This window comes from Microtus oregoni, unplaced genomic scaffold (assembly GCF_018167655.1).
Source record: "Microtus oregoni isolate MIOR12 unplaced genomic scaffold, Mior012 000011F_ref0000422, whole genome shotgun sequence".
NCBI lineage: Eukaryota > Metazoa > Chordata > Mammalia > Rodentia > Cricetidae > Microtus > Microtus oregoni.
The window spans coordinates 21,885,837-21,899,973 of NW_024543070.1; the positions used below are offsets into that span (position 1 = coordinate 21,885,837).

Here is a 14,137-nt window from a genome sequence, read left to right on the forward strand (position 1 = left end):
GTGCCCTTGTTCTCCTGGCACATCAACAGTTTGCAGTGTCCAGAGCATTTAAGAGTCTTGCCATACATGGCACCTGTCTTGTCCAGAGTTCTTTACCAGGGCCTCACTACCAAGGTATGATTTATTAATTAAACAGGCAATGTGATTAGCCCAAACGTATTTCTGGTGACCAGCCTCTCACCCTAGAGCCTGCGATGAGCCAAATCAAGAGTATAAGAAAGATACTTCAAGAATCCTAAGGGTTTGAGATATTCCTTGTTGGGAGCCAGGGAAAGGGTCCAAATTCCTCATTATATGACACGAAGTAGTAAAAAGAACTGTTTTTGTCTTCACAGAGAATAATCTCTAAGACAATGAAGAGACAACCCCCCAAAACCAGAACGAAATTTTATTACATACAGTTTATAAAAGCAAGAGTAGTACTCTTCTGTACAAAGCAGACAACTGGTCTTAAATACAACGGAGAGAAATGTTAATCCTACAACAGGTGATACAAGTCGAACCATTAGAGACACATTAAAACATTTAAAAGTATCTTCTTTCTCGATAGTCCATTGTGCATTTTTTAGAGATGGGGACACGTCCCAGGCAAGGTCACAATGGCATTTTATTGCCCTCGATGCTGATTTTCACTGCATGAGCAGATCTGCTTTTTTTCCTGATATCTGTGAACTTTCTCATCTGTTTATCCAGTCGACTGATACCTTTCTTGGAGGATGCCTGAAACTAAGATTAGGGAAAATTGAAGAACAAATTATTGAAATATGTAAATCTAGCAGTCAGAAGAGTTCGAAGCTTAATAACCAGAACATACTTTGGTGACGTCAAGGACAGAGCAAGTGTTAGAAAAAAACACTACCAACCTCTCAGTGACAACAAATGGTTATTGTCTGTGCTTTAATTTTAATTTTGCTACAGCCCATAGAAACTTTCTAGACGACAGAGGGGGAAATATAGAAACTATAGTCTTCCCAATTTCATCACTGACATCTGACTATATATGGGACTAACTACTTGACATACAATTTCAAACAGTGTTGGTACTAAAAAACACAAAACAAAGAAAAGCTATTAGAGAAAAACTAAACATAACCAACACAGGCAAATCCTGAGGTGCTGAAGTTCTAGATTCAGCCTTGGGGTGAGTCTCTACTCTGCTTCAGCAGGATCCAGAATTCTATGCACACTGTACCTGGTGGTCACTACTACTACCAGAACATCTCTCACTTGCTTTTATAGTTAAAGGCTTAATTGGGTTTTCTGTTGTTGTTTTGCTTTGTTAAAAATAAATATTTTAAAAATATTTTGAATAATGCATATCTTACAAAGATGTGGTTCCCAAAGAACTGACAGCTTTTGTAGCATTTGAATGCCTGGTTACCAGGAAGTGAAACTGTTTCATAGGATTATACAGATTAGGAGATGTGGCCTTATTGGAGGAAGTGTGTTTCAAAAGCCCATATGAGGCCAAGTTTCTTTTTCTTTGCCCATGGATCAGAATATAAGTCCCAGCTATGCTCCAGTGCCATGAATGATACCATGCCTCTGTGATGTTGATAATGGATTACCCTTCTGAAACTGTAATCAAGCCCCTAATTAATTGCCTTCTTTTACAAGAGTTAGCTGGGTCATGGTGTCTTTTTACAGCAATAGAACAGCGACCAAGACAGTGAGTGACCCTCCCTGCTGGCTACATTGCTATGTAGGTTGCAGTGGGGTTCAGGGCAGTGGGGAAAGAGGAGAAATAGTCATCAATGGCATTATCCAGCAGTAAACACTGAATGCTATAATACTGACTTGACAAGATGTGTGCACTGGAATAATATTGGCATGACTATTACAGAGGTAAGAAATCACTTTCTCAGTCTATTTGAGTTTTGGTCTACAGGAGAGAATTCATGACTGGTAATGTAAACCTGACCAAAATCCACTGCTTGGGAGGCCATGAGCCCTAGGACAGGAATCTACTACTGCTGTGTTGCAACACTGTCATGTTGTCAAAGTGCCTTCAAACATCTGTGCTTATATTCATGACATTAGTCGTGCACTCTGTCTTGGTCAGAAGCTTCTTTCTACAGTGGGGCAGCAGCTAATGTAGTGATTCATAATTATCAGCAAAATGCTGAGAATAAATGACTGTTCAGATGTCAGCCATAAATGGGAGAGCTGTATCAACACCCCCAGGCTCAGGGAACACAGAGGAAGAGGGGATGGAAAGAATGTAAGAGCCAAAGGATGGGGAGGAATGCTGTGAAATACTACCCTTTTGAACATAAGACGGTTGTTGTACACATGAGCTATTGCAGCTATGGGTACCTGCCCAAGGTTAAGCCAATAGGATTGGTCAGCATTCCAGCAGACAGTATAAACTGGTCTCAATGAATTACAAGAACTACATAAAAATAAGGGATAGTGAGATGGCTCAGTGGGTAAAGGCACTTTCTGCCAAGCCTGATGACCTGAGTTTGATTCCCAGAACCTATGTAGTAGAGTACTCTGACATTCATAGGTATACTGCGACACACACACACACAAGCACATGGACAAACACAAGTAAATTAAAAAATTAAAACCAAAAAACTACATAAGGAGAAGAGATGAAGGTCGGAAGGTATTAGTGCTATCCCAAAGGATAAGGGAGGGGATGTTGGAGGGTGGGTGATAGGAAGATACACTGTATACATGAATGAAATTGGCAAAAAATAAGATATTTAAAAAAAAGAGTAAATGATTAGAGAGACAGGTGTTTTTCTTTTACTTCTCCCCAAATATTTACTATTAAATCACTTTCAAAGCTATTGTCTCAAAAACACTAAAGAAGGTAAGCTGGAGACTGTCCTGAAGTTGTGCACTGTGAGCTTTTTTAGTCCATTCATGGACTCAGCCTCACCCTAATATGAAGCTATTTCATCACTAGCCAAGGAACAAGTTTTCTAGGGCAATCTTGAAGTTTTCTAGGAATATCCCAATTCTAAACATTATTCAATACTTGGTACTGGTACTCTCAGCACAAAAATTTACTGTCAAATGAGAACAAGTTGTATTACCAGCAACACATCTCCTAGCCTTCCTTTCATTTTTGTACAAGGAGTTGGTGGAGGTCTTACTGCTCAAATCCCTGACAACCACCTGACTCCCTGAAGCTTTTCATACCAAGCTGGACTTCTCTGCTCATTCCCAGGATCTTCTCTAACAGTGTGCACCTTACAGACTGTTTGGCATCAGCACCAGGGACACAGCCAGCCTAGTGCCAGACTACTCCTGAGCATTGCATATATGTGGCCTACAAGGTGCTCAATGAGCTAAGTTTCATCACAGACATCCAGTATCTAAACATGTCAAATCCAATGATCTTCATTTCCCAATTCATCAATTCTGTAACATTCCTTTGGACATTAGGAAAACCATAATGTTTTATCAAGAAAGAGAGAGAGAAAAAAAAGCTGTAGAAGACTAGCAAAGAACATTTGCTAACAAAACAAAACAAGGGGTGAGGTACAAATGAGAACATATTAAACTACAAAGAATGGGAGTCAAATGAAATTTTGCCATGTTAAGTTAAAACCAAACCTTCAAAACTCAAGTTATAAGAGCATGATTACACTGCAGACTGAAAATATTTTAAAAAGTTAATGTTCATGCATGCATAAAAAAGAATAAAAAGCTATACTCCAAAATGTTACTGTCAACTTACAGCAGAGTACAAGTTGTATTACTTTTACCTGTAATGCCTGTATTTAAAACTTTATACAAAAGAGAGGCATTGCCTCCACTTTACTTTTTTTATTTTTTAAAATCCCAGCATTCAGAGGCAGATAAATCTGTGAGTTTGAGGCCAGTGTGCTCTGCAGAGCAAATTTTGGGTCAGCTGAAATTTTGTCTCTCAAAATAGTTTTAAAATTCAGAAATAAACAAATTAGTATATATTCACATAAATCACTAAGACTATTACACTTAAAAGCGATAAATCTCCAATGTGGATTAACGAGGAGAAACAAAGAAAATGACATGCCCCTCTGGCTGACAGAGCTACATTTTGGCAATCTCTATAAATATCGTATCAACAAATTACAACTAGAAAGTCATGAAGGGAGCTCTCCCTTCCACTGGGAAAAATGATAGCTATCTCCTACCCCTGAGGGTATATATGGGATCCTAGCCAGCAACAACAGCAGATGGGCACACAGCCCCTAGAAACATGGAGTATGCTTCCGGAGCAGACCGGACAACAAACTTTTATTACATTTTCATGGCTGCATTGTCATTTCCAATTTTCAAAAACAAAAGTACCAGGAAAGGAAACATGAATATGATAAGGTGGCTAAAACGAGGGATGATATAATAAGAAAATATAAAAAGAAACAGGTAATAAAGGAATATTAAGGAGAAGTGAACACTGATTTAGATATGGAATAAATTAGAAAAAAGGAAGTGCAGAAAGATGTCCTCTGCATAAAATGAACTCCTTTTATTTATTTTTAGTAGCTAACTGCATGATCACAGCAGTGTCGAGTAGCAGGAACGTGAGTGTACTGAGGGAAGCTGAGGAAGAAGCACAAAAGGAGCAACAGACACTGTAGCCAGCAGCAAAGTGTTTTCCTGATCTCAGTGTCAGTGGCTTATGACCAGGTGATGAAGACCTGTTCAATAGACCTACATACCTAGTAAAAGGTTTTATGTAATATATTCTTGATAAACGCTACCATGTCATTGACTATATGAAAAAGCCACTTTCTGTTCACAAGCAAACCACTAAGCAGTTTGTATGGCTGTAGTGCAGACTATGATTTTTGGGCCCAAATAAAAAAGTCTTTTTTTTCCAGCTAGGTACGCAAGCATCTCTAAGCTGAAGGCCAGCCTGGTTTACAGAGTGAGTCCCAGGACAGCCAAGACTACATAGAGAATCCCTGACTCAAAAAGACCAAAAAAATTCTTAAAAGGTTTTTTTTTTTTTTCCCAAAAAAATGGGTAATAAATCAAGAAAAACAAAATGTTTATTTGTAAAGTAATGATCTATTAGTCCCTAGGATACTGACATAAAAGGGGACCCCAGTACCAACTCCTAAGGATTCAGAGGCCTTATGTCTCAGGATGCTGGCCAGGATCACCTTGGCTGACTAAAAAAGCACACACTTGTTTCCACTCTGCTGGCAACTCAAGCCCATGCACAGCTCATGCTTCCTTGGGAATACCTCTTGTATACACACTCTGGCGGGGCCAGGACTACAGGGGCATTCTGTTGCCTTCAATGCTGAACTTGACAGCACGGTGCATTTTGCTGAGCCTCTTCTGTTCTGCAAACCGCCTCTTATGCTTTTCCAACCGACTTAGGCCCTTTTTAAGAATACCAGGCTAGAAAGAATGGTTTGATGGGAGAAAAAGATTACCAAGAAACAGCATTTGGGTAATGTCTTCATTGATGAGAGGGAAAGTGTCTATCCTGACAATTTTACAACAAATGGATAGAAAGGGAGAGGGGGCTCTGAAAAAGCAGGTAAATTCTATTTCAATCGTGACTCTTTACATAAATGAACAAATACCTGAGCGATCCCAAAACAGAACTTGTGAATCAAATAAGCCTAAACTGCTATAAACATCATTAAACACAAAGAAAGGAGAAACAATTCCAGTGGTCTTGCTCTTCCTCTGCTCACTCACCCTGGATGACTCCATTTCTACATTCCACTTGGGTCTGACGACATAGTCCTTGTTTGATGGCATTGGGACTCTAGCACGGGCGCAGAAGCCAGGATCTCCAGGTCTAAGAGCCCTGAAGAAGGAAAGAAAAACTGCTTGTTTAGCTGGCCACAGCAGAGCCTAAGTGAGATCTCACCCCTGTATTCCTAGACCCATTCCATTCAGCTGCAATGTTTCAAATCTTAACCAATAATGCCCTACCTCCTGTCATTCCATCATCAGACATACTGCTATAATGTGTGCGCTATCATTCAATGCCAATTCCCTCTTTATATGAACTCTTGCTTCTCGGCTTCAGATGTAACCATGCCCTGTACTTTCCAAGGCTGGTAGTTTCATGAAAACTTTGCTTTAAAATTTATGTGTTTGAAGCATTTGCCTTCATATATATACATGTACTACTAGAAAAGGAACTCAGGCCCCTTGGAACTGGAGTTACAATGTGAGCCACAATATGAGAGATGGCAAGTGAATGTAAGTTTTCTGCAATAACAGTAAGTGCTCTTGAGCCAGTCTCTCCAACTCAAAGAATACCCTGAATCCTAAGTTCTCTAACTAGTCCAAAGAGTCTAGGAGATGAGGGAAAGTTAGGTTGTCAAAGTAATCCTCCATTCTTGGAGAAAACTTGTGAGGTAACTACAAATTCCCTAGCAGTAACAGAGATCCCAGTATCTCTCTCATTAGTAACAACTTTCCAAGCTGTAGTTATCACAGTGAGGGTACTGACTGATACAATCCATTTACCTTATCCAAGCTGTAGTTATCAGTGAGGGTACTGACTGATACAATCCATTTACCTTTACATTTCTCAGTTTATTTGTCTCACTTGTGCTTACATTAATTCTAGACAACGTTGAAAATAACCAAGCTACACTAAGGTCACAATTCTTCTGTTATTGTCTGGGCATTTTTTTAAAAATATTTATTTATTTATTATGTATATAATATTTTGTCTGCTTGTATGCCTGCAGGCCAGAAGAGGGCACCAGACCCCATTACAGATGGTTGTGAGCCACCATGTGGTTGCTGGGAATTGAACTCAGGACCTTTGGAAGAGCAGGCAATGCTCTTAACCTCTGAGCCATCTCTCCAGCCCCTTATCTGGGCATTTAAACTAATTTTTTTTTTCAAAATAATTTTCATTTATGGCTTAAGTACATTGCTGTTCTACCTGCATATGTGTGTGAGATCCCTGGAACAAGAGTTACAGACAGTTGTTGTGAGCTGCCATGTGAGTGCTGGGACTTGAACCCAGAGCCTCTGGAAGAGCAGCCAGTACTCCAACCACTGAGCCATCTCTCAGACCCAAGCCACTCAATCTATAGAAACTCCCCAAAGGATATGAGGAGAGCAGACGTCACCTTCTGGGAGTAGGGAGCAAACATCTACACTATCAACTCCAGGCTCTGTTCCAGTATGTAGGAACACATCTCTACTGGCTCCTCAGCTACACTCTGCTGCCAAACTGGTTAGTTCATTTCTTATTTTAGACTGTAAATTGAACATTTTCCCCAACTATGGAGATAACCATCAAATCTGTGTCTAGTCTGACTCGACCCCATGGTGTTTCTAAGAGTATCTCATTAAATAGCTCATAGTAAATAGCTTGAAAAGTAACTTAATACCACTTTCTTCAAGTCTACTTACTCATCCTTAGTGGATGGTAGTATTGCTGTCTACATACTGACTGAAAACAGGACTGCACGCATACGCACACATCTTGGTCTACCACCCTGCATGAAACTATACTTAACAACAGGGAAATTTTTGTATGCTTTAAGCTTTAAACTTCAAAAGGAATCTAGCACTTAGCAAGCACCAACAAAATACTTACTAAATGAACTATTTTCTTAATTTTTCAGAGCACCCAATACATTGTTTTGTAGTTACTAAATAAACAAATTGAAAAAAATTACCCTTTGTCAATGGGAACACATAACTTAATACTGTTCTTATAATAAAGTGAAAAACAGGAATCCTCTATACATGCTAAGAAAAATCAAGACAAAACTCTTACTTTTCCTCTCCTGTCAGCACCTTCTCCAAGTCTCTTCGCGGTGTCTGACCACCAGTGCTGGGAAAAGAATAAACAGTGAGACATCTGGATCTTAAATTCTTACAACTAGGAAAAGCACATCAAAATATCAAATTTTTACCATACTAAGTATCTTTATATTGAATCATAGGAAGCACTTCTAAAAAACATTGTGTGTGTGCGCGTGCGCATGAGGGTGTACAGTGGCAGTCAGAGGATAACTTCTCTTTCTTACTTAACTCGGGTTCTTGGGATCTGTCAGGTCCCAGACTCTCACAGCAGTGCCTTTACCTTCTGAGTCTTCTTGCTGGCCTGAGAACTTGTAATTCTTTTAAAGTTTGTTCACCTTAATATTCATTCATGCAGTATGTTTCATTCCCAGTGTTCTACAAAAGCTATACTTGTTACCGATAACCCTGCCCTCCCAGGATGTATCCAGAATACTGATAGATTGAACCAATATTTTTTTCTCCTAGGGTTTTGAAACTGGGACTGAGAAACTTGTTTTTTGCAAATGGCGAAACTACTACAATCTCTAGCACTCCACCAGCACTGTGAGGGAGCACACTGCATTCAGCTGTCCCAGAAAGGTCTGCCCCATACATCGCTGCATTAAATTACACTTGTACATCATACCTGTTCCCTCATACCTGCTCATTCTTCGCCGCTGAGGCATTTGTTCTAGATCTCTCTGCTCCCTTTCTTCTCTTGTCATTCCTTTATAGTTGGAGGTAAGTCCAAATATAGGCCGAGACCACTCATCTATAGTAAATTAATAGTTTAGTCCATAAAATAGTATTTCTCCTGGGTTTTTAAATAATCACACCCTAGTATTGGGCAATATTATTTATAGAGTATTATATAGAATATTCCTTTTTAAAATGTGGAACACAGGAAGAATGAAAAAAAACCTAGAGTTCATATCAGTATGTTCTTCAGTTAGGATCTAGATTCCTCTAGCATAAACAGGTAAGCATAAGAAAAGGTCTCAGAGGCTAACAACAGCAACAGTGGTTAACTTCCTTGACAGTAATGCTCTCTACATAGTCTCTCATTTAATCTTCATAATAACCCAAAGAAAACAATTATTAAAATCCCTTTATTACAGAGGTGGAGACCAAGCTTGAAGCTTAAGTCACTAGCTGAGTATTTGCAGGAAGGTGGTGGAGCCAACACTATGAACTAGACATGGCTAGTTATAGGGCCTCCATTCTACCCTCTCTCCACATTCTTGGTCCACAGCTAGAAGACGTATGCTTTTAATTGCTATAGGAAATACTGAAAAGCATATTTAAATGAACAAGAGCATTTTAAGCATATGAAAAAAAAGGTAATTGTGCATAGGCACTAAAATGCTTCTATTCCACTTTACTGAATCATTGTAATCAAATATTGGTAAAAATATAGCTTTTATATATGCACATCTTTCCCTCTATAGACATTAAACAAATAAAAAGCAAACTTTACATACTGATTAATTTCCCTGCCATATCCTTGTTGGACCTTGATTCCTTGGGGTGTTTATACAGATACATCACTGCTCGTCCAATCCCACTATGCTTCAGGGTCTCCTGGCTTACACTAGGTAGCTGGGGAAAAAAAAAGACATACATGCATATGAATTACTCGGGAGCTAGGAGGCGTGCTAATTTACAGATCTCCAAGGCCTCATCTGTTCAGGTGAAGACTAATATAAAATTCTATTTTTAGGATCTAGGAAGACATAGAACATCCTTTGGGCTGACATCAAAAGTCAAGGTTTCAGTATTAATGAAGTAAAGATATATAACAATGTGAGAAAATACCAATTACGCATACTTATGAAGATAGCAGTTCAGCTCAGGCCTTGAACCTAAGCCTGAATCTATGCACACCCACCAGCTAGCTGCATGCCTTCTGATAAATCATTTAACTTGTCTTAGTGTCCTCATCTATAAAATGGAGGCATTACTCCTATCTTACAAGTTTATTGTGAGACAGATAAGCCAATACAGACACAGAGCACCTAGCAGTGTTAAGCACAGAGGTTCTTCAGATGTTAAGCAGCTTGTCTAAGGCGTCCTAATCATACAAAAAGGGACCCCAACTAGAGATTCCAATTCAAGTTTATAATCTCTAAATGTAACACTTTCTACTTCAAGTGCCTCTTACATGCTCACTGCCAGACTGCTCTTCAAAGAAACCCATAGCTGCACTAAGAACTCTTTCCTTGAAAACTGTAGTCAACCAAATTTTGTAAAGTTTTTCTTTTTATGCTCATTTTATTAGGTATGGTCTCTTTTCCCAAAATCCCTTTTTTGGCAGGCTGTAGCAGAACAAATTAATAAGTAAATGGTACAAAAATACAGGTCTTGACTATAGAAGCCACATTAGATATTTATTGAATTACACATTATCTATGCTAACCTCTTGCAGAATCTTCAACAATTCTTCCCGAATCTTCAGTGCAGGCAAACTCCTATCTGGTAAAGGTGAAAGCCATTCTTTGATGGCAGACATCACACCACTGTCAATAAATGTTTCTTTAAGATCCTGCCTGCAACAGTAATGATAATAATGATAAACATGATAATAATGCCAAGACTATACCCTCTGATTTTACTTACATAATGATGTTTAAAAAAAACTGCTTTTATGGGGCTGGAAAGATGGCTTAGTGGTTAAGAACATTGCCTGCTCTTCCAAAGGTCCTGAGTTCAATTCCCAGCAACCACAACCATCTCTAATGAGGTCTGATGCCCTCTTTCTGGCCTGCAGGCATACATGTAGACAGAATATTAAATACATAATAAATAAATAATTTAAAAACTGCTTTTAAAGAATTATTTATATACTCAATATTTACTCAACTCCTAGTTTTAAAAGCAGCATAAAAGCTTACATTCAAAGGTAACTCACTAAGATATGCAGGTTTAATGAATATATTAAAACAGGTATCAATGATAGTCAAAAAAATGAAGCCCAATTATTACAACTAAAAGAAAAAACAACAGAAAACTCAACCTATTTTGTTTTTGTTTCAGAGTGGGGAAAACAACTGTGCTATTCTCTCAGAAAACAAAGAAAATATAGTTTTCCTGAAGGGAGAACATATCTCAATAGAATACCAATATTTAAACTCAGCTTTATGCAATGGAATAAATTAAAAAATGCAACATATCTATGTGAAATCTGCAAAGTAACTTTGCCTGTCACAATGGAGAAAATAGTTTTCAAGCTGGCTCCCTGGTGTGCTAAGGCATTTCTTCAACTCCAAAACTAGGCTGTAACTTTATTCAATGAGAAAACAAAGCTGTTTCTGACTGTGAGTAAACTAATCAAAGAATTTCTCAACAAGGATTTAGGAAAAGCATCATTAAAGCAGAGCAATGACACTGATGTCCAAGTCAAATAAATCTGTACAACATGAGCTCCAAGCAACATCTCCCAAGATCTGCTGTTTCCTACTACCTTGGGAAAAATAGATGAAAATTTACAAGGTCTCAATTGTCTACAAAGAATAAAATTAGTAAATTTCCAGGTTTTCTTTATTATTACCAGTTTTCTGTTTGCAAAAAGCACTAAGGTTTAAGAAAAATTTATGAGCCGGGCAGTGGTGGTGCACGCCTACCAGCCCTCAGAAGGCAGAAGCAGGTGGCTCTCTGTGAGTCTGAAGCCAGCCTGGAAGTTCCAGGACAGCCAGGGCTACACAGTACTTACAATGCACTTCCTGTTTACTTAGGTAATATTATATTCTTCTAAAGTCTTTGATGGAATTGAAGAATAGATAGTTATAGTTTTCCTTAGTTATGATAAATAGATATAAATATTTTAACTGTAATTCTTGCTTGATAACTTTTGTTGTATGCAATTTTACTATGTTGAAGTTGAAGCCTTTCTTTGTTTAAACAAAAAAGGGGAAATGGTGTAGGAGCTCCTTCTGTTTATGCGTTGCTTTCATTGGTTGAATAAAGAAACTGCTTTGGCCTCCTGATAGGGCAAAACTTAGGTAGGTGGAGTAGACAGAACAGAACGCTGGGAAGGAGGAGAGAGAACCGCCACGGAGCTGCCAGAATCAGACATGCTAAATCTTTCCCGGTAAGCCACAACCTCATGGTGATATACAGATTAGCAGAAATAGGTTAAATCAAGATATAAGAGTTAGCCAATAAGAGGCTAGAGCTAATGGGCTAGGCAGTGTTTAAATGAATAGTTTCTGTGTGATTATTTCGGGTGGAAGCTATCTGGCCAGGCAGGATAGGACAACAAGCAGCCTGCTCCTCCTGTTACAGTGTAGCTCTAGCTGCCCAGAAACTCGTCTGTTGACCAGGCTGGCCTTGAAATCAGAGATCTGCCTGCCTCTGCCTCTAAATGCTGGGATTAAAGGATTACATCACCACTACCCACCTTGAATATCATTTTATTAGAAGGAAATTTTTTCCAGAAAAACAAAATACTCACTTTTTAAGGTGCATAACCACAGTAGGCAATAAGGTTAATTTTTTCAGTGCTGGCTTCTTTTGATTATTCAATTGCCTGTCTTCCTATTCAAAAAAACAGAATACCCCCCCCCAAAAAAAGGTTTAAAATAAAGCAATATTAACTTTTAATACACAATTATAACAACTACTACAATTCTGAACCTTAAAATAATTACTCAAAGAAAGTATAATTTTTCTGAAAGGAGGAGCTGTTTTACACAAAGCTAAACTCCTAATCTGTCCCATCAATCAAACCCAAAGATATTGTTACATTCCCTTTTAACGATCAGAACTGAGAGACAACTTCATTTATAGTACTAAAAAGTTTTCTAAGCTTTTGGAATTCATTCAAGCTGTGAAAGTCTGGTTTATCTTCAAGAATTATCTTTCCATGAGCAAGGAAAGTATGGCCTATTACCAAAAATATTACTTGGGTAATTTCTACTATTTTTAATTATAAAAAATACTAAATTCTACAAATATACAATAGCATATCCAATGTACATTTCAACAAACACAGGGTTGTTCATTTAATTATACATCTACCCATTTTTCTTGACACACTCGAACTGTTTCAAATAAAGCCAAGACAGATTATCAAACCCCATGGACTCAGCAAGGGGCTGGTGGTGAAGTGAGTGATAGAGCATTTGCCTTTGGCTGCCAAGTGCCTGGGTTCAGTTCCCAGCATCTCAAAACAAAAAACAAAAGCATCTCTGCAAGTTCTCAAGGATCAGAATTAGTTTTTAAACACATTTGCCAATTTTCAGTAATTCAATATCTATCTATCTATCTATCTATCTCCAAATTAAAGGAATATTTATTCCAGTACAATGAGTCAGCTACAATCTACTGATCAGGGGTAAAACAACAAATGACTTTTTAGCATATTTTATATTTAAATAGACATCAACCTTGGTAGTGGACCAAGGTAGCTATGACAACAAACCTTCCATTCACTTAAAGATTCATTTTTACTTAACTTTTTTTTCTAACCAAAATAAAGCTAAATTTTGAAAATTAAGATTTATAGGATTAAAATTTAGCAAGTAGATACTTTATCACAGAAAGCAACAAATCTTTTACAGCAGTCTAAAGTTAAACATTTAAGGAAAAAAGATACCACACCATCAATCTTGTGGGGAATGAAGGCGGTAACTTAGAAGTGACATCCTACCTCAGCAGCTTCATTCATCTTTACAATCATGGCGCTCACAACGTCATCTGCATCACTAATAAAAGTGCTCCCATCTCGATTTCGCCTACGTTTGCCACACATGTTCTTTTTTCGTTGTAACATCATCTCAAAATCCGACAGAAAGTCCATACTAGGCAGTAACACAAAAGTCAAGCTCTTTAATCATACACCTTCTTTAATTACAATTAAGAACATCAAATTCCCTAATCTTGAGTCAAAGAAGTGCTACTTTTGTTTTGTTTTGAAACAGGGTCTCTATACATAGCCCTGGCTGTCCTCGAACTCACAGAGATCCACCTGCCTCTGCCTCCCGAGTGCTAGGATTAAAGGCGTGTGCCACTATGCTTGGTAAAGTGCTACTTTGCTGTATGAATTTAGCAGAGTTACTGTATACAGGGTAGATATTAGAATGAACAGCTGTTCTTTAAAAGTACTTTGACCTTGAAGAATCCTCATGGAAAACAGCAATCGTTTTGCTTAAGGGGTATTGCAGCCACCCCAGGACTTCGATCTTATATTATTGTGTATTGCAAATGATACATAATAATGGGCTGGGGAGGGGGCAGGCAATGTGATGCTTTCCTTTAGTAAGACACATAAATTAGATTAGAGACCTTGGTATGAGGAAATACTTGTGTGTAACAATCAATAAATACACCTTTGTACAGCTGTTGGAGAGGAGTTCAGTCCATGAGAGAGGCTGGACTTTCTTGCTACCACATAGGCCTTAAAATTCATCTTGGGCAG

At 38.2% G+C, this 14,137-nt stretch overlaps 1 protein-coding gene across 3 annotated transcripts in view; it reads right to left on the reverse strand.

Moving 5' to 3' along the window:
* Nucleotides 1-370: 370 nt before the first annotated feature.
* Iws1 (interacts with SUPT6H, CTD assembly factor 1) overlaps nucleotides 371-14,137 on the reverse strand; it is a 33,119-nt gene continuing 19,352 nt past the window's right edge. For 2 of the 3 annotated variants that reach the window (XM_041660406.1, XM_041660405.1), the window contains exons 7-14: nucleotides 13,370-13,520; nucleotides 12,173-12,255; nucleotides 10,139-10,268; nucleotides 9,204-9,321; nucleotides 8,383-8,494; nucleotides 7,715-7,771; nucleotides 5,659-5,770; nucleotides 371-726 (exon numbers count right to left, since the gene is read on the reverse strand). In XM_041660406.1, coding sequence (XP_041516340.1) covers nucleotides 595-726; nucleotides 5,659-5,770; nucleotides 7,715-7,771; nucleotides 8,383-8,494; nucleotides 9,204-9,321; nucleotides 10,139-10,268; nucleotides 12,173-12,255; nucleotides 13,370-13,520 — 895 coding nt within the window. In that variant the 3' untranslated portion in view covers nucleotides 371-594. Of the gene's footprint in view, nucleotides 727-5,192; nucleotides 5,353-5,658; nucleotides 5,771-7,714; nucleotides 7,772-8,382; nucleotides 8,495-9,203; nucleotides 9,322-10,138; nucleotides 10,269-12,172; nucleotides 12,256-13,369; nucleotides 13,521-14,137 lie in introns of all 3 variants that reach the window. The other variant, XM_041660408.1, reaches the window with a different exon arrangement.